Raw genomic sequence first — 19380 nt, 5'->3', positions numbered from 1 at the left:
AGTAAATGTAAATATAACTATATAATTGGCCAATAGTATCACATTTTTCTTGTGCACTTGATGCATATGTAAACCTCTTTTAATATTAAGAAAATGTATTTGTGTTTTCTTCTAAAGAAAAGATGTTCATTTGTTTTTGAAATTCTGACAGCGAGTAATAAATGAGCTACATAATAAGTCGGACGTTTTAATTCATATATATTAGCACTCCAACAACGAACTCCCTACCGAGCTACTCCAATGAATAACTATGTAATATAGCGACACCTAATCAACTTAATGCTACAGCAGTGAGGTGATACCTATTATGCTACAAACTTAATGTTTAGTTCTGTTAGTAAATAACAGTAAAAATGTCTAGTAATTCTTTGTGAACAATGTACCAGCACTGTTGAATTTGTACAAACCAGTAAACAAAAGTAACAAAATATCAGACTTGAGACATCAAAAGACCCTAACAGGCCAACCGACATGACATGTAGAGCCTCGTATGACGACGTATTCCTACATACATTAGCCCACTACTTAAGTACAGCTATGCCCTAAACACTTTCTTTCTATTCTTTAGCAAAATTCCACTCCTAAGCTCTTATACCCATTTACACTTTTTCCCCGATTTGTACAAAACATGATTTGTTATCCAAAATAATAGCTATGTACGATTGAAAGTCACTTAACCTCAATAATATTCTCATTTCCTCATTAACCTTTTGGAGTCTTTAAAAGAGGAATTGTAAGATAGTTGTTCAATTGTAAGGCAGAAAATATTTTTAACAATAAGTGTGAAACTTCGACCTCACGAATAACACAATAATTAACTAAATGAAAAGAAACTAAGAAAACAAATACCTATATGTAAAATAAAATGAAGAGTAAGGGATTTTTTTGGCCTGTCAGTAAAAATTTTCAAGCCCAACATAAATACGTCAGTTTAGTGACAGTTATCTGTCAGTCACTCTTTCAAGACCGTCGAGAAAATGGTATAAATAAAACGCAGTGATTATTTGCTTAATAAAAATGAAACACAATTATCTTTCACGGTTTTTATCTGTTATTTAAACAAATGTTTGGTCTGAATCAATTTTATACATGAACCTGCTTATGATATTATCAAACTCTCCAAGTTATCTTGAAATTTTCATATTTTATTGTATTGACACATCAAAAGACTTTCCAACTGTGAACCAAATTCAAAATTCCAGTTAATATTCACGAAACTTTTAAATTTCAGATATATAACATAATAATAAAGGAATTATGTAATTTAAAATTGAATAAGGTTGTGTAAACTAGACTTACGGAGAAAGTCCAGTATACACTGCAAGATATACCTATTAAAAAAATAAGATATTCAATAAACTCCTCACTTAAGAGCCTATTACATTATGTTCTCATTTTCACTTAGTCATGTTATTATATATATAGTGTGTTTACAGTGTTTCAACGGCCATGATCACGGGTAAAGTGAAGGGCAGCCGGGTAGAAGGTAAATAAATCTTTTATGGGCAGACATATTCATCTACCTTCACACGTCTTCGTCTGTTGCTAATATTGGAACTTGCCCGATATTCTCTGCAAGCTATACTCGCAATATCTTCACGTCTTAATACACTTTGTGATCGACTAATTATACTTATAAATAATTACCGCGTCAAACTTAAAACTGATATTACATGTACATCAATTATTGGTTTCAGTCACCATCATCAGCTTTTTCCTTATCCTATTTACTTAGGGTCGGCGTAATATGTTATTCTCATCCATTCATCCATGTTCGCAGTCATCTCGTTTTTTTACTCCCTTTCTTTCCATATCATCTTTCCCACAGGCCATTCATATCGATTATTATATTTAGTAAACTTCAGATTATATAGGTATATAATATAACTAACTTCTTAATGCAAGGCCCTGGATCTCTGAGCTCCTCTTCAGTCAAGTAGACGCATTGTGTTTCAGGGAATCCAAGCAGTTCGGATAATAAATTTATATCTTTATAGGTTGGTTTCGCACGCAGTAACTGTAAGTATATGTATAGTATTATTTCGTTTCATAATTGTACAACATCATCATCATCATCATCTCAGCCCGGAAGACGTCCACTGCTGAACAAAGGCCTCCTAAAGATCTCCACGACGATCGGTCCTGCTCTTCTCGCATTGTACAACAAACAACCTAAAATTAAAAACCTTAAAAAGTATAATAACTAAAATATATTATTAAAAGAAGTAAGTCCCTTTAGGCAATTAGGCAAGGTTCCGAAGATAGCTGGCAGCGGGGAACGCTGGCAATATCTTTGAATGACTAGACTAATTCTTTGTCCGAGGTAGCTGCCAGCTCTTCGGTCTTCTGTGATGTCGACTAATCTTTTTGTTATTTCCTTAAAAAGTCTTATAGAGCTAGGACTCCACGGACCAAGGATCTCGAAATTATATAGGTAGGTAACCAGTTGGTACCAAATATTTTCTACGTGGCAGACCCACGTGTCAGCTATTTCTGCCGTAAAATTTACTTTACTTCTTGTACTGTACTTACGTGTTTCAGTTTGAAAAGTGAGATGTAGCAGTAATATAATTCAACAGTCATTATAGCAATTATTGATGGTGGTCCAGCGGTTAAACATAGATTTATTTCATACTAGCTGTACCCGCGACTTCGGCCGCGTGGAATTTAACTTTATTTTTCTAAAATAAAAGTAGCCTAAGTTACTCCTTATTACATCAGCTACCTGCCAGTAAAAGTCCCCGTCCCGTGGCCGTGGTCCAGCCATTTCAGAGATTAGCCGGAACAAACAGACAGACAGACAAAAATTGAAAAAAATGTTATTTTGGTGTATGTACCGTATTTATATTCATATGCAAGTTAGTAATGTGGACTAAAAGCACGATTGTTAGTAATGTGTCGGCGTTTCAATTTTATTTACCATTATCGTTAGGTATATAATAAAAAATATAAACCTCAGTGGCTACTTCTTTGCGATCCTCAATCGGTGGCATATTCCAAAACACGAATCCCACGACCGTCTCATCACGCAAATAGAAGATCAGACCTCGTTTGTATCTGTTCTGATACTCCTCACTCCTGTAAACATATAATCCATACTTCACCATTATTACATAGTATAAAACAAAGTCGCTGTCTGTCCGTCCCTATGTCTGCTTACATCTTTAAAACTACGCAACGGATTTTGAGGCGGTTTTAATAGATAGAGTGATTCAAGATGAAGGTTTATAAACTAAAAATAGGAAAAGGAAAAATTATATAATTTTTCGGACATATTTATTAATTTATTATTAGTACCCAGGAATTAAAAATAAAGGAAAATAAATAAGTACAGCAGTATTTAAGTTTTATTCGATATAATCAATTCAAATCTATAGTTTACGAATATACATTAGGTCGGTAATTACGTAGAACCTTACTCCTACACTTTTCTTTGGTACCATGACTTCAGGTGAGGCCCATAGCGGTTTCACACTCTTCTATCACTCCTTCTTTTAACATCTTTTCTATTTTTGCTGCCATTATTTCCCTGTTCAATGTAAACCTATAGCCGGCGGCACGCCAATGTGCGGATGATTATCTGTTAATATACGGTGCCCTTCATAAGGTGTGGAGGCTTCTCCTACATTACAGTTATACAGAGAATCATCCGTTAGCACATTACAGTTATGAATCGAACCACCGTTGTCATGAAGGTGCAACATTGAACTCTTAACTAATCTTAATATTTCGGCGGATGATGCGGATGGCTATGTGCAAACGACAGACATGGCTGCTCAAATTTTAGCGGCAAAATATTGTAGATGCATATTTCCATGTAGCAGGTTCAGAAGTCAACATTCATATCTATTACCACAATAAAATCAGTACCACCGTATCAGAATTAACAGCATCCGGGAAAAATAGTAAATGCAGTGTCCGGGCCGTCCGTGACACTATGTGAATAAAAATACAATTAACTAATCAAACAGCCTTTTTATATTTCTTAAAAAAAAACGCAAATTAAATTGTTTTACAAACCCACTTAATAATATAATTAACCAACAATAAAATTAACATCGTTCTACCATAGATTACTAGAAACTAATAAATAATAGTGCAGATGGCACTCCAACCCGTGGTAGGACTGATGGAGCGGCTGAAGGCCAACTCCCTGGCCAGGCCTGATGAATACGATACTTTAGTTCGAACCTCGGCTCAAGCCCTCGTAATTTCGATCCCCGTTTGAGTTGGACGGATGGATCGCGGGGGACGATGCAAAATGTATATGTCAAGTAAAACCCGATTGGCATGAGACATTTTCAAATATACATGTACACAACTATATATATATATATATATACCTATAAATATATAAAAACACTATACTGATATAACTATTACATGTACAATAAAATATATTTTATTAACTGTATATACGTAATACATGTATAATCATATTTATTGAAGACATTAAAATAATACGAAGTACCTTAATCATATATTCCAGATACCACTGTGTGTATCGAATCGTAACAACTACAGCTGCACATTACAGGGTTTCATTTACACAGATGTAGTCGATAAACAAAAGTTTCTGTGACAACCCCATGATGGTATATTTCATTACAAAAAAAAATATCTATGTACTTGTATCAGTTATCTAGTACCCATAACACAAGCTTTAGTTAGCTCATCTTGGTTCTAGATAGCAATGTGTGAAAAAAAAATTGTATAACTAACTTCTTGTAACACGGTCTGTCACCGTCGCCAACTTCTGCTTCGTTCTTCTTTGCTGGCGTGTCGTCTTCGTTGCACTGCTTGAACAGGCCTACGGTGGGCATACACGCGCCTATCTCTCCTACCACCTACGGAAAGTAACGTAATAAAACATTTACAATAAATAAATAAACAAGTCGGTGTATCTTCATTAACGTAGGTCTCATTTCGGATACTTATAAATTCAATCTATTGCCAGATCTTTTAGTAGTTCCAACAAGAACAAGTAACTAGAAACTCTAAAAGGCTACAAATTTCACGAGAGACTCGCATGAAATTGGTAGCCTAATAAACCTGTACCCTTTTAGAGTTTCTAGTTACTTATTACAGCTAGTTTTATTATAATAACCAAAATATATAATATGATATTATTCTGTTCTATTCTATTCTATTCTATTCTACTAGCTACTCGCCCCGGCTTCGCATGGGTGTACATGTATTATATACATAAACCTTCCTCTTGAATCACTCTATTAAAAAAACCGCTTCAAAATCCTTTGCGTAGTTTTAAAGATTTAAGCATATATGGCGACGGACAGACAGCGACAGCAACTTTGTTTTATACTATGTAAATTATACACATAATGTAATGATATGCATATCGAATTGTAATGTTTAATAACACATTAAGATATTCTACAGGTAAGGAAGTTCAGGTTGTTCAAATTATCAGAAATCATAATTAAGTACAGCAGCTTGTTTCCTATTTTAATAATTAGATGGCGCTAGCAGCTATTAGGGATGCAAGTGAAGATAGCTTCAACATGGCTGTACTCAATTGTGGAAGCGTATGCACGTTTTCAAGGCCATTTGTATTGGGCGCTGCCACCCTCAAGGATATAGATTATATATATTTAAGTTTGTTATTGTCCAATATTATTAGTTTGTAATCTTGTTACTGTAAATTTTTATGTTTACTTTGTTAGTTGTGGTTTAGAACTTAACTTAAAATGCTATCGTCGTCGTCGATGTCATATTGTATTATTTTACTGATAAAGGCTATAACAGAATAGTAGAGGGTGGACTCATTGCCCTCACTGAGTTATAGACCTTTTTGTCTCATTCATTAGTTTTAAATTATATTATTGTATGGACAAGAGTTGTATTGTGTGAAAAGTAACAATCCAGACGGCACCCAATAGGTCATGTTGGCTCCACCACGTATCCCTGCCCTCACTGAGTTATAGACCGTTTTGTCTCATTCATTAGTTTTAAATTATATTATTGTATGGGCAACAGTTGTATTGTGTGAAAAGTTTTGTTTGAGACCAATAAAGATTATTATTATTATTATATCACCCCTCGCGACGCCGACTATACATTACACCAATACATTATTCACCTCCATTTCAATGGCATTCCCGAGTTGCAACCAGTAATGTGGCTCCATGTTGCACGGCACCCAATACCCGGTCATGTTGGCTCCAGCCACGTATCCCTGCTCCTCAGCGTTGGTGTAGTGCTCCAGGCGTAACCGTGTATTCTTCCATTTAGAATAAAAGCTAGCTGCATCACCGGCCTGTATGTGTGTATAATCATATTCAAAATCTTCACGATTCTCTTTAAATGTAAAGCGAAAACTGCAATTAACTAAAACCTTAAAAATATTTGAGGATGGTCTAGCGTTTTACTTCCACGCACGTTAGGTACAATCCGTTATGTGCATAAGTGTAATTATTTGTATCTGGACATCACCTATATATATTATGTATGTATTTAGTTATTATATAAGTTGTCTAGCCATAATAGAAGCTCGCTTAGTATGAGACTAGATGGCGCTGTGTACCTAAATTGAGTAAAGGTTAGAAAAATAAAATTTGATTTCAAACTGGACTTTCAGACAGAGCGGTCTCATTTGTGGTGAGATTCAGAAAACTTAGGAAATTCGTGAATTTTATGTAAGAATGAATAGACAATAAATATAATCAGATGCGGAATAATATAATACGATATTTCGGTTGAAATGATTTACATTAATAGATGAGACTGACGCAATGTATACATACATATAATACTGATCATATGTACTAAATAACGCGCGCCCTCCTGCAAGATGGACCGATGACATTATAAAGGTAGCCGGGAGTGGGTGGATGCGGAAGGTGGAAGAGCGCACATGGTGGAAGTCTTTGGGAAAGTCCTATGTCCAACAGTGGACAGACAGACTGATGGTGATGTACTAAATAACAATAGAAAATGTACAGTAGTGTAACACGGTTTGTGCAGTGCTTAATAGACAATATGCAATTTGTGTTACTGGCCTTAATTCATTGCAAATATTGTTGATACGACTTCATTGAAGTATAACTATTTCCATTGTAAGACTTACCACATATAGATGCGTTCTGGCCTCCAACTCAGTATTGACTTTAAATCCTCCATTAATGAAGTCTTGCTCTAAAAATGATGGTTCAGCCAATTCCACGCGGGGCTCCGCGCCTATTGCCACCAGTACCTAAGTAAGTTAAGTTCTAAAATTTTGTATACATATAAATAAAATAGGACTGTCTGTTTGTGATATTAAAATAACCGTTTTACACTACATGCACATGAATATAAATACGGTACATGCTTGGTGCATAACATTTTTAAAATTTTTTGTCTGTCGGTCTGTCTGTTTGTTCCGGCTAATCTCTGAAATGGCTGGACCGATTTTGACGGGACTTTTTTTAGCAGGTAGCTGATGTAATAAGGAATAACTGAGGCTACTTTTAGTTTAGAAGAATAATGTTAAATTTCAAGCGAACGAAGTCGCGGGAACCGCTAGTTGTATAAAAATTCTGCAAAAACTGCATCATCTGCCTGCTTCTTTATCACCCCATACATTTGGGGTGGAGCCTCAAAAGTCTCAAAAATATAAGTGAAAAAATGACCCAGATTAATATTAATGCAAATATAATAAATATACGTATAAGTAATTTATATGAAGGGAACACCTGGTGTCTAAGGTACACGCTATGGCTTAGTTTGGGCTCCAGATTTCCCACAAATTATATTTGTAACTAGCTGTACCCGCGACTTCGTCCGCCTGGAATTTAACTTTATTTTTCTAAAATAAAAGTAGCCTAAGTTACTCCCTATTACATCAGCTACCTGCCAAAAAAAGTCCCGTTAAAATCGGCTCAGCCGTTTCAGAGATTAGCCGGAACAAACAGAACGACAGACAGCAGACAAAAATTTTAAAAAGTGGTTTTTTGGAGTATATTCCTTATTTATATTCATATGCATGCAGTAAAAAACGGTTATTTCAATATTACAAACAGACACTCCAATTTTATTTGTATGTATAGATTTATATAAAACTGGAATCATTTAATTTGTGGAGATGAAATACAATTTATTTACTTACGTAGTCCGTGATTAGTGAGGTACCGTTCGACAGCGTCAGCTCCAGACGTCCGTCGGGCGTCTCAAACGCGTCGTATATTTGAGCTGCAAATTAATACTTTTATGGAAGTGTCAAAGATGCTGACGGCCCCTTGATGGTAAATGGTAACCGCCATCTTATATAGATGAACAGCACCACGGACATAATGTTATCATGTGACGCTCGTAAAACCTCTCATCTCACTTAGATGGCATGTCATATAAGGATTTTATTTTGTTCTTTTTTCACACGTTGGGTTATATTAACGTCTAATATATCAGAGACAATAGAGAGTTATAATAGTAAAACAAACGTTCATATCAGTACAGTAGTTTCGGAGTCTATTCAGCACTTAGAAACAATAAAATCTTCCCTCTTATAATATTAGTCTATACTAGCTGTTCCCGCGACTTCGTCCGCGTGGAATTTACTGTATTTTTCTAAAATAAAGGTAACCTAAGTTACTCCTTATTACATCAGCTACCTACCAAAAAAAGTCCCGTCAAAATCGGTCCAGCCATTTCAGAGATTAGCCGGAACAAACAGAGCGACAGAAAGACAGACAAAAATTCTAAAAAATGTTATTTTGGTATATGTACCGTATATACATTCATGTACATGTAGTAAAAAACGGTTATTTCAATATTACAAACAGACACTCCAATTTTATTTATATGTATTGATTATGGAAATGTTTCCATGTAATTTATTAATAATACAAATTTCGTTTTTGCTCAGGTATATTCGATTTAGAACCCACTGTCATACAACGTCACACTTTCTGGACACCCTTTGTCATTTAATTTCTAGGCGTGTCGTACTATCTCTACCGATGGTCGCGGGTTCTAATCCGGCGATCCCTTGCAATAATATAAAAACAATGGTAGATGTCCCATAACCAGTAATCGTCTTACTTGAATGCATCATCGTAACTCCTTCGGATTTGATTTTCTCAGCTGCCCATTCGCCAAGATACTCCGGCAGTATACTCGACAGTATGCCTTTGTCCTTGAACATGTGTACGAACTCTGTAGCCTCTTGATCATCAGGTCGTTCTACATCTTTATCTATACATAACATTATATAAATCAGAATAGAATAGCAGATAACCTTATTTGAATAAACTAGAATAACTGATTTACGATAGACTCTAACTTTAATCTTCGAACAATAATCTTCTTATATACAAAAATGAAATAACGTTTGTTAGTCACGCCAAAACTCGAGAGTGGCTGTTGGTTTTGAAATATTCGTAAAACTCCAAGTAATTTAAGTGATAAGAAAATATGAAGAAATTGCATGGAAAATAGTAACCAACAATACTTTTATTTTCTCATACAAATTGTTCGAACTGTCAAAAAACCTTCAAAAAACGGAACGAAGTTAGCAGGATCATGTGGTATATAATAATTTTAATATGTATAATGATGATATCTAGAATAGTTACATCATTCTGGATAATTATTCACAGAAGCATAATCTTTCATATAAAATTTGCATGTCTTCTGTCAGAAATCGCAATGTGCAGAACTATATGTACCTATTCCATAATCATTGTGCAAAACCACATTCTTCGCAAATAAACGTTTCGTTAAATTTTCATTAATTTTATTTCCTAACAGAAATCAAGATCCTTGGTGGCTGAAATACGTGAGACAGACAAAGTTTAAAGTCATCTGTATCTTGGTATTTACAAAGAAAAGGCAGATTTTAGATTACGTTATTTTTTTAATACGTTATTGTTTAGTCATTTTTCTGTAAATGACAAATGATTCCGGGCAACAAGGATCAATGATTGCTACCAGGAAAACAAATAAACAACAATTTACACATGAGTTTTTGTTAGTTCTCCTCTACAGAAGTAACTTAACACAGTTATAAAGAATTTAGACGTTTACAACGACGAGACATGATGTTCTGTCTACTTACTCATACGGCCGAGATGCCAAGCCAATTCACAACCCAGACAGCCTCCTCCAAGTATCACCACGTGCTTGGCATCTTTCACCTTCCGGTAAGCGATCTCCAAGTCCCTGATGGTACGAAACGTGCACACGCGGTCGCGGACTGCTTTCGGTGCCGATTTGAATATTCCAAGGGTCTTGGCTTTGGAACCTGTTAGAATAAAATAGTTTTTTTCTTTATGTAATTCTAATTGTATCTACGGCATTATCCGCTCGGTATGTCTTTCTGCCCGAAATGTCGAAATGTCAGTCAAAAATATAAGTGAATAATAAATGTCGGAAAATCATTTTTTTTTGCTGTGGGCTAAAATCAAATGAAATGTATCGATCTTATTTCTGTTAGTAAATCTCTAGGCTATTGGCTAGTTTATGCCCATATTGCTACTCAATTACAGTCGGTTACAATTTGATCACTATTAGAGAAGGTAGTAACGTTAGTCTAGGTACCGCTCTGAATATTTGTGGTCTCACACATAATTGTAGCGGAATTATAATAAAATAATATAAATGCAATAAGGTAATGAAATGAACTTCCTCATCATCATACACCTAATGCGAGAAAATGTGCTAGGCTATATCTAGCTATATCTCTTTGTTTAACATTTCTTGTCTATGCAATTATGACAGAACACTTACCAGGGGCGAGAAGACAGCGTTCATAATACATCGGTTGTTCGCCGCACATCGTCTTTATATACACCACGTGCTCGCTAGCATCCACCCGCAGCACGCACCAACCGGTTGCTATAGACAAGGCCGGGCCCACCTTTTTCCGGTAGAACTTTATCGGATCCATAAACTTGTGGCATTCGGATAAATACATGCTGTATGCAAAAAAATCCGCATTAAATATACAACATTGTTAACTAGAGGAAGTATGAAGATCATTGTTAACTAGAGGAAGTATGGAGTTCTCGCCCACCCAGAGCATCTTGTATACACTGTCTCTATACACTCACTATATCACCAATTTGGCTCACTTTACGAAATGCATTTCGGTGTGACTGGAAAGCAAAATGTACTATTTATATTTAATTCAGATACTGCGTCATACATATTTTAGCGAAGTAGACTTTATAAAAGTCGGAACTTAGTAAGACTGAAATATGTGAACTAGAACTAGGTACCCATGCAGACATGGGTACCTAGTTCACCTATTTTTGTCACTAAGCAACTTGCTTTCTAAACTATGTTTAAGTAGAGGAAATAGACCAGTGAAATAGCAGAATTGTGACATCTTAGTTTTTCAAAATGGCACCGAGTGCTGTGGACGGTCGAAGGTTCGATTCCACGCACAATCCTAAAAAAGTATTTCTATCTGTTGCCAATAACCTGAGCTTTGCTACACAGAGCACTGGCTCTGTGTGAATTGTCCACAATTATTATTGTCATGTTGTAAATGTAACAATTTTATTGACATACGTGTATCTCTTGCCCTCCTCAATATAATTCAGGTTCTTAATATCAGGTGGCTCCGGGTTCCACCACATGTGCTTGGACATTGGCGGGCGTCGATACGGCAAGACATCTTCTTTCGTTATGAAGAAGACCTGTTATGTATTGAAATTTTGTTGATAATCGTAGTAATACTTACGCTGCTTCCACCTACGATTCTGACGCCAGTATCGTGGCTATTTTTGATGGATTAACATGGAATGGTGCATACGCATGAGCTAACGGTATACACTGCCGGAACACCAGTGAAGAATGGTAGGATGAACTTGAAATCAGATCAAAACCCGTGACGTTTCATGAGGAGATAACAATGGGATCAATAGTCCTCCATCACTAAAAATCTAAAAGAATTAGACTCTTCTGTAAAACCCAAATAGACGATACAAGTAGACTATAACACCTCAGCGAAATCTCTCTTAAATGGTAGACCCCTTTTCAAATATGAAGTATGGCCAGCCCATGTAGCTAAGGGTAAGGGTAAGGTAACAGTTGAGTCTAAGAATGTGGCAGACTAAATCGTCTAGACTATATTTGGACAAGAAAACAAAATATCAACACCTGCACTGCATTCTCCTCGCAGGATGACGTATGACCTGTACTTGGTCATCAGAGGTACATTGTAATAAGTTGTTTGCGTGGATATCTCAGTCAAACCTCTTTCAACCGGCAAGGGGCTTGCTTTGTAAGCTGTGTTTCGGATGACAGTTTTGGCAGTGAAATTATAGGATAAGGAGCATGACATCTTAATCTTCTGAAATGGCAACACAAGAGTGGTTTCACATGATATCGTGATGTACGCGTAGTGCTGTTCATGTATATAAGCGACGGTTATCGCTTAACGTAAGTAAGAAAAATAGGTAATCTTTTATTTCAAATTACCCTAGCAGAGAACTGATGCTAACAACTAAACTAAACCTTAGCTGTTTTATCGTGTTCCATGATGGCTCTGTAGGCGGCCCAGCCCGCTGCACCAGCACCTACAATCAGGTATTGGACGCACGCAGGCAGATCTTTGTCATGATACGGCCGCTTGATCTTACGACGTGGTCGCCCTGCAGTTCGAAATGTTTTCCCTCAATGACATACAAAAAAATTACCAGTCCTTATTTAAATGTAAGAAAAGCAAAGCTTGCGTCGCCGTAATATAGCGACATATACCATAAACAGCACTATGACCGTCGTCAGATAACGCCCGTAATATCCCCTATCCGCTGCAATGTCAAAGGACTATGGTATCACTATGGTACTTTCATACTCTGTAATTTAATTACTATGTCTCATCCTTCAATCTCAAATACAGCTTGCAAAGCAAACTGGCTGAAGGCAGAATTATACGAGATAGAAGTATATACGCACACAACATTGTATATTGATTTCACCTAGTACCTAAATCTAATCTCGAAGTCGATTTTCTCTAAATCTTCCTTCCACTAATTTGTCAGAAAGATTTAGGATCATTCGTGTATGTTCATATTACTATTTCATGTACTCACATATTGGTACATTTTCTCCCAGTTTATCTTGTTCTTCCTTCCAAATGTATATTCTGTAAATCTGAAAAGTATTAAGACATATAGAAAGGGATAAAGAGATAAATATGCGAAAAAATAAGCATAAGGTTGTCACGTTGTGAATGTTCTGAAATAACATACGAGTTTTTTAAGAGTTGTTAGTGTCCGTCAGCTTTGAACTCTGGTGTGATATAGTTGTACCAGAAAATACCTATAAATGTCTACCGAATAGGAAACTGTATTATAAAACGTATATAAATGAAATCGAATATCTAAATATGTTAGTAGATTTTAAGGTTTTTCTTCGAGCTTTGAAAGATTTTAATTAGAGAAAAATTTGAATGAAAAAATGTATATACTTCTCTATTATTTTTCTCATACAAACTATTCCTAGCTATCAACATTTCGTTGCCGTTTAATCAAAATGTCCGATCATCTACATATTACTTTGAATGAGTATAGCACATATAAGCAAGAGCCCACGACGGCCAGACATATGTCTTATTAGTAAACGTGAAAGTTCTTGTATGTGTGTCCCCAACACAGGTAAGAACGATCCCCAAACATGAAACCTGCATCGTGATCCCTTTGACAGGTAACAGGTAACAAAGGTGTAAAAATTTTCATATCAAATTCGTTATTTTAAAAAACCCCTTTTTTTTCATATATTGTTCGTAGCAGTATTACCTATAATTTGTGCTAATACTTTAGAGACATAACATCTTCCTTTGGTGTAGCAACGTACCCGTACCGTTTACCATTAGGTCAAACCGTCAAATAGTTTTCCATTCCAATTACATAAAAAAAATACTTACCACTCCCATTGTGGTGAAGAAAGATGCCACCACCCAGACGTATATCCAGGGGAACGGCCTTGGCGGTGGAGGCGGACATGGTGGCGCATCAGGAACTATCTTCAGGGAGCACGGACCTTTCGTCTTGGCACATTCTAACATTGGCTGCGAAGGTGGTATGAGTAATGAATGTGGTATGTGTTTACTTTTACGTATGGGCGATGCACATACACTTCATTCATACATTGTTTGTATCCTTATTGACGACCTCGGTGGTCTAGCGGTCAAGCACACCGCTTTACGACCGATGGTCGCGGGTTCGATTCCTCGCACGGCACAAACATTTGTATTCATGAGTATGATTGTTTGTAACGGTCTGGGTGTTTTCTATGTATAATATGTATTTAAAAAAAATCTATGTATATGTATCAGTTATCTAGTACCCATAACACAAGCTCTAGCTAGCTTAACTTGGGTCTAGATGGCGCTGTGTGAATTGTCCTGAGATTATTATTATTATTATTATTATTATTGTAAATTGTTAATTGACCAATGTGGTTTTTGTATTCACTTTGCAATTTTTTCTTTATATTACTGTATCTACCGTGTCGTATATTGCAAATAAAAGTTTTGTCTAGCTATATATATCCTCCCCCAACTTAGTATTAATAATTATAATTCTCTCTCGACTGTTACCACAGAGATATTCTCAACTCTCAACAACATAACTTCACAAAACTCGACTTGGTGGGGGGAAGGGGATTGTTAGTAATGTGGACTGATGATCCCATTGCTAGCAATGTACCATGTCAGATCGACCTCCACGCGGTTCCCCCTGGAAACCATCGTGATACATTCCCGGTGAATTTGTCACGTTGGGCTAACTGATACTATCATCCTCCACTGGTGCCCCGCCAGCGTAAACCGTTAGCGCAGGCGGGAGCACCATTCCATTATCATCATTTTAAAAAAAACTCGACTTGGTGTGAATATTGGCTTTTAACAGTCACGCTGTTTTAGGTTGATTGAAAGAGATCTCTTTTTGAGATAAGTCCTCCTTTGTTAATAAAATTTCTAATATAAAATCGTATATATTTCAAAGTGCAATAAATACATACTTCTTTGTAGAGATTATTTTATTTTTGTGTAGCAACAAATCCGGCAGCTTTAGGATTACATTTTAATTTGGTTTGTTACTATTGGACATGCCCACGTATAGCTGAATTATATTTGGATCCAACGTGACATGGGCGAGCCTACCATTGTCTCTCCAATTCATTTAAATTATTAGGCAAGAAACAATATAACAATTAGTATTTTAATTTAACAGTATATCCAAATCGTGCAAATCGTTTTGAAACCGGTCAGTGTCCGAATATTATGAAAAAAGTATGTACCTTTACATTATGTTCTATACTATCTATATATATATATAATATCGATATTATGTTTTGGTACATCTACAGTATTTACTTTGTGGTATTTATGTAATATAAATGCGTAACATGACCACTACCTACCCTTATTTTTGAAAAAAATACTCAATTTTCCCTCTTATTTGTCATCAACGTATTCCACTACTGGTACAAACGAAAACTAAACTTATTATTAAAACATTTATTCCAGACACCAAGCGACATTATATAAAGCATTATAAAACAATTTCCATCTTTTTTATATGAAATCAGAACCCCAATCGTTATCTAAGTTGCTTTTTGCTTTTCTCTATTGCGGCCTCGTCAACCTGTTCAGAATCTTCCCTTTCAGCTTGCTCTAATAAAGCCATACGATCTAGAGGCTTCCAGGGTTCGTGGAATGCATACTTGTACTTATTTTTCCCATGGTAACCAAGTTTCGGCAAAGTCTCCTTTACAAACTCCTTAATTTTTCTTTCAGGTTTATTCTTCCAATAATCTGGATGTATGATGGGAGAATTATGGAACAGATCATGCACATCACAAGGATACTGCCTCTGATAGCCAAGCGCCGCATTCCTGAACAGCTCCCTCGTGTCTTCATTAGGTACTTCCTGTCAAAAAATGTTAATGAACAGTTTATATCGTGCCGGTGTTTTAGTGCGTTGGACGAAAATCAGTCCCTCAGGTAAGTGAATTCTTTCTACTGTAGCACTGATCCTCAGTGTAATCATAAATAATTGGTCCGATAATGGCTAGCTCCCACCATCATGTCGCTCTCACTTTTTTCTTTTTTCTTTCCTCTTTTAAAGATACCTTTGAGGATACCAAGAAAGCTCTCCTCTTTGGGCTCTTCTTTTGGAGCGTCTTCTTGCTGATAACCCTCTTGCTGGTAGCCATACCCTTGCTGTTGATTGCAACCCTCTTGTTTACCGCTCTGGCCAGTGGTGAAGACGAATCCCGTCCGCTGATGAAGAAAGTACAAGCTGGATTTCATTAGATTCTATTTTCACGACGTGGGGGCTCTGATTTCGTCAAACGCACTAATAGAATACATAAAATATATATAGTATCGCAAGGTAAAGAAATAAATGGGAAAAAAAGTATCTACATCTGTATTTGCTAAAAATTGCTTAAAAAATATCGAGTGTAGGTCATTTATACGCGAGACGATACACTCACAGCAGTTACTGGGAGTAGTGTTACTGTGACTTACGGGATACGGGAAAGCATCGTATTTTTTACCAATTGCCAAAAATTATAAATAAGGAAGTTTTTACTGTTTTTCCTGCCCAAAACTAATGAATGTAAGAAATGTATTTATAATAATAATATAAATGTCATTGCCTCATCTACATCACCTCCATAATATGCCACATTTTTACGCCATAAAGGTAGTCATCCGATACACATACATCCGTTAGTTATAGAAAAGGTAAAAATTGGCGATAATTAAGTATATAATGTACATATGTTCATATACATATATGTACATTACTTTTACAACTATAATTACCCTATATATATCTTAATATTATATGTATATAATTATTGTTTAGTTATTTATATAATATAATATTATTATCACAGTTTTCTGCCCTACAACATATTAGTCGGCTTGTAGAGAATGCCCTATAGCATCAAGCTCGCCTTCTGTCCGCGTGATGTTATTACATTAAATTGTCTTAAATTACCTTTGCATTACTGACAGGAAGAGGTGGAACTACAACGTCTGGCACTTTAATCCTGTAAGGGTCGTAGTTAGAAGGCTGAGGTTCTTTGGGACATTCATATCTCCACGCTGGAGGTGGAGAGTCAGCCTTCGGCCATGGTTCCACTTGCCTACCCTCGGTCTGAGCTATATCCTTGCAGCATGAGCCCTTATCTTGGGAGTAGTTCTTGAAACCTGCCATATGCAATTTGAAAACAGCAATTTTTTAATATTAGACATCAACAATTATGTTACTTTCGTAATAGTGACCATAATTAATTGTGATATAAAGCCAACCTCTTCTCTATCACAAATATACTAAACATGCTCAAATTTTGTGATAACTGGTCGAGCCATTGAAACGTAAACAACAGAGTTTCACGTTTATTATATTAGGCTTTAGGTATATTTTTAAACACCAGATTTGGCCAATATGGTATGGTCCCACATCATCCTTACTAATGTTATTAAGTAACGCGAAAATATCGGTCTGTCTGTTTGTTACCTTTTACGACAATACGAATTTGTCTTAAAATGGTTGCACAAAAAAAGCAGGTAAAGTAGGTGTTAACATCTAGTTAACTATGCACAAGAACAATGCCGTGTTTAAATTAATTTCTTACGTTACACCCAAAGGATCTTCATGTAGAAACTTATGTAGATTAACAATAGTATAATAATATCCCTGAACGATTCACACAGCGCCATCTATTTCCAAGCTAAGCAGAGCTTGTGTTATGAATACTACAACTGATATACACTTAGATACGTTCTTTTATAAGTACATACATAATATACATAGAAAACACCCTCATCAACAACATCATACTAGAATAAAATAGAAATAATCTTTATACAAATAAACTTAATATAAGCACTTTTGAATAGTATTTTTTTTATTTTACCACTCATTCGGAACGCAGATTCATCACAAGAAGACTGAGCAAGTAACTTGCGTGTTTCAAGCATGTTGCTCTTTCTAATAAATGTTGTTCTAAGTAACACATGAATACAACCGTACGAGGAATCGAACCTGTGACCATCGGAAGTAAAGCGGTATACTAAACCGGTATACCACCAAGGCCGTCAAGATTGTCAAGATTGCCTGTTGCTATTAAAGACTAATTGCTATAAAGTAGGTAGTAAATGAATATCTTAATAATTACTTTTTTAAAACAACTCACCCAACCCTGCTACGATTTGTCCAAAATTAGTGTTACTGATTGCAAACATGCCATGGTTCCTATGTTTCACGAGACCACAGCATCTGAATGGGTTACTTATCATTTTGTTACCTACACACAAATTGATTTAAAATACAACACGAAAATTTTTAATATAATTTCTATTTTATTGTGGATTACATTATTTTTTCATATAGGTACGGATAATTTATTCTTCATTTTGAAAGAAACAATAAAGGTATGACACACGTTTAGAATATGGAATGAAAGTCAATTTGTATTATAACGACAGCATATAAAACAGAAAAGAGGTACCTATCTATATATAAGAAACATAGAATATTAAACTTCCCGATTATTATATTATGCTACGTTTACATTCAGCCGCTGCCCTGCCACTCGCACTGCCGGAAATATTGCCGTGCGACAACTGAGCGAGAGGGCTGAATGTAAACACACGCTGCCAGTCCTTTGCCTCGCGCCTGAATAACCGACAATCGAGGGAGTGCCGGGCAGCGCGAGTGGCAGCGCCAATGGCATGGGAAGTATCGTGTTTACACTCTCGCGCTACTTCCGTGCTCACTTCCCTGCGCACTCGGGCTGAGAATAAATTGGGCTTTTAGATGGCGTATCTATTAAACTGACGAAGTAGAGAACGATGACGACCTTGTATTATGTTCTCTATTTCACTGTGTATTTTTGAATCTAAGGTGGCAAAGGGCGAGACTATAGTCCAATAAGAAATAAATCTGGCGGTAAACAGTTACAGACGCTCGAGAAGGGTTTTTAAGAAGGCAACAGCAAGGTTTAACCGTCTCAAATAACGACCGTCTCAAATAACCCCATGTTGTAGTCTTCGAGAAACATCGGCAGTTATCTTTCCACAATCTAAGTATACGCTGGTGGATGTTCCTCAGAAAGATTTCTGCATATAGGTATATGTTTTTTTATATAAAATGTACTTACGTAAATTCATTGTTCATTGAATATTCAATTGAGGTTTTATAGATGATAATAGAATGTTGCATCTGCCTGCGCTAACTGTTTACGCTGGCGGAGCTCCAGTGGACGATGATAACCTGAGCATAAGCTAACCTCATGCTCATGTTATCATCATCCACTGGAGCTGTTCATAAGTTAGGTTAGAAATGAGTTTTTTTTCTGTGGATGATTGTGGAATGGTGCACCTGCCTGCGCTAACGGTTTACGCTGGCGGGGCAC

The 19380-nt window shown here is 36.2% G+C and overlaps 1 protein-coding gene across 1 annotated transcript; it reads right to left on the bottom strand.

Annotated features, from left to right (window-relative positions):
• Nucleotides 1-1040: 1040 nt before the first annotated feature.
• On the bottom strand, nucleotides 1041-18409 carry LOC131853953 (apoptosis-inducing factor 1, mitochondrial-like). The gene is made up of 16 exons (XM_059205042.1): nucleotides 18160-18409; nucleotides 16959-17170; nucleotides 13871-14014; nucleotides 13038-13098; nucleotides 12460-12596; nucleotides 11512-11639; nucleotides 10726-10913; nucleotides 10055-10240; nucleotides 9040-9192; nucleotides 8108-8190; nucleotides 7088-7213; nucleotides 6101-6277; nucleotides 4723-4847; nucleotides 2955-3078; nucleotides 1893-2017; nucleotides 1041-1177 (listed from the first exon to the last, which is right to left on the bottom strand). The coding sequence occupies exons 1-16, from the start codon at nucleotides 18260-18262 to the stop codon at nucleotides 1162-1164; spliced, it is 2088 nt and encodes a 695-aa protein (XP_059061025.1). The 5' UTR covers nucleotides 18263-18409; the 3' UTR covers nucleotides 1041-1161.
• Between the last annotated feature and the right edge of the window lie 971 nt (nucleotides 18410-19380).

The sequence above is a fragment of the Achroia grisella genome, unplaced genomic scaffold, assembly GCF_030625045.1.
Source record: "Achroia grisella isolate CSIRO2021 unplaced genomic scaffold, CSIRO_AGI_Agris_v1 utg918, whole genome shotgun sequence".
NCBI classification, from domain to species: domain Eukaryota; kingdom Metazoa; phylum Arthropoda; class Insecta; order Lepidoptera; family Pyralidae; genus Achroia; species Achroia grisella.
This window is presented reverse-complemented; position numbering and strand designations above follow the sequence as displayed.

Coding starts and splice junctions, on each gene's coding strand:
- LOC131853953 (XM_059205042.1), bottom strand. CDS start 18,262: ATGATAAGTAACCCATTCAGATGCTGTGGTCTCGTGAAACATAGGAAC. Junction 8,191..9,039: donor AGTTACGATGATGCATTCAA/GTAAGACGATTA, acceptor ATTAATTTGCAG/CTCAAATATACGACGCGTTT. Junction 4,848..6,100: donor GGAATGCCATTGAAATGGAG/GTGAATAATGTA, acceptor TACTTTCCGTAG/GTGGTAGGAGAGATAGGCGC.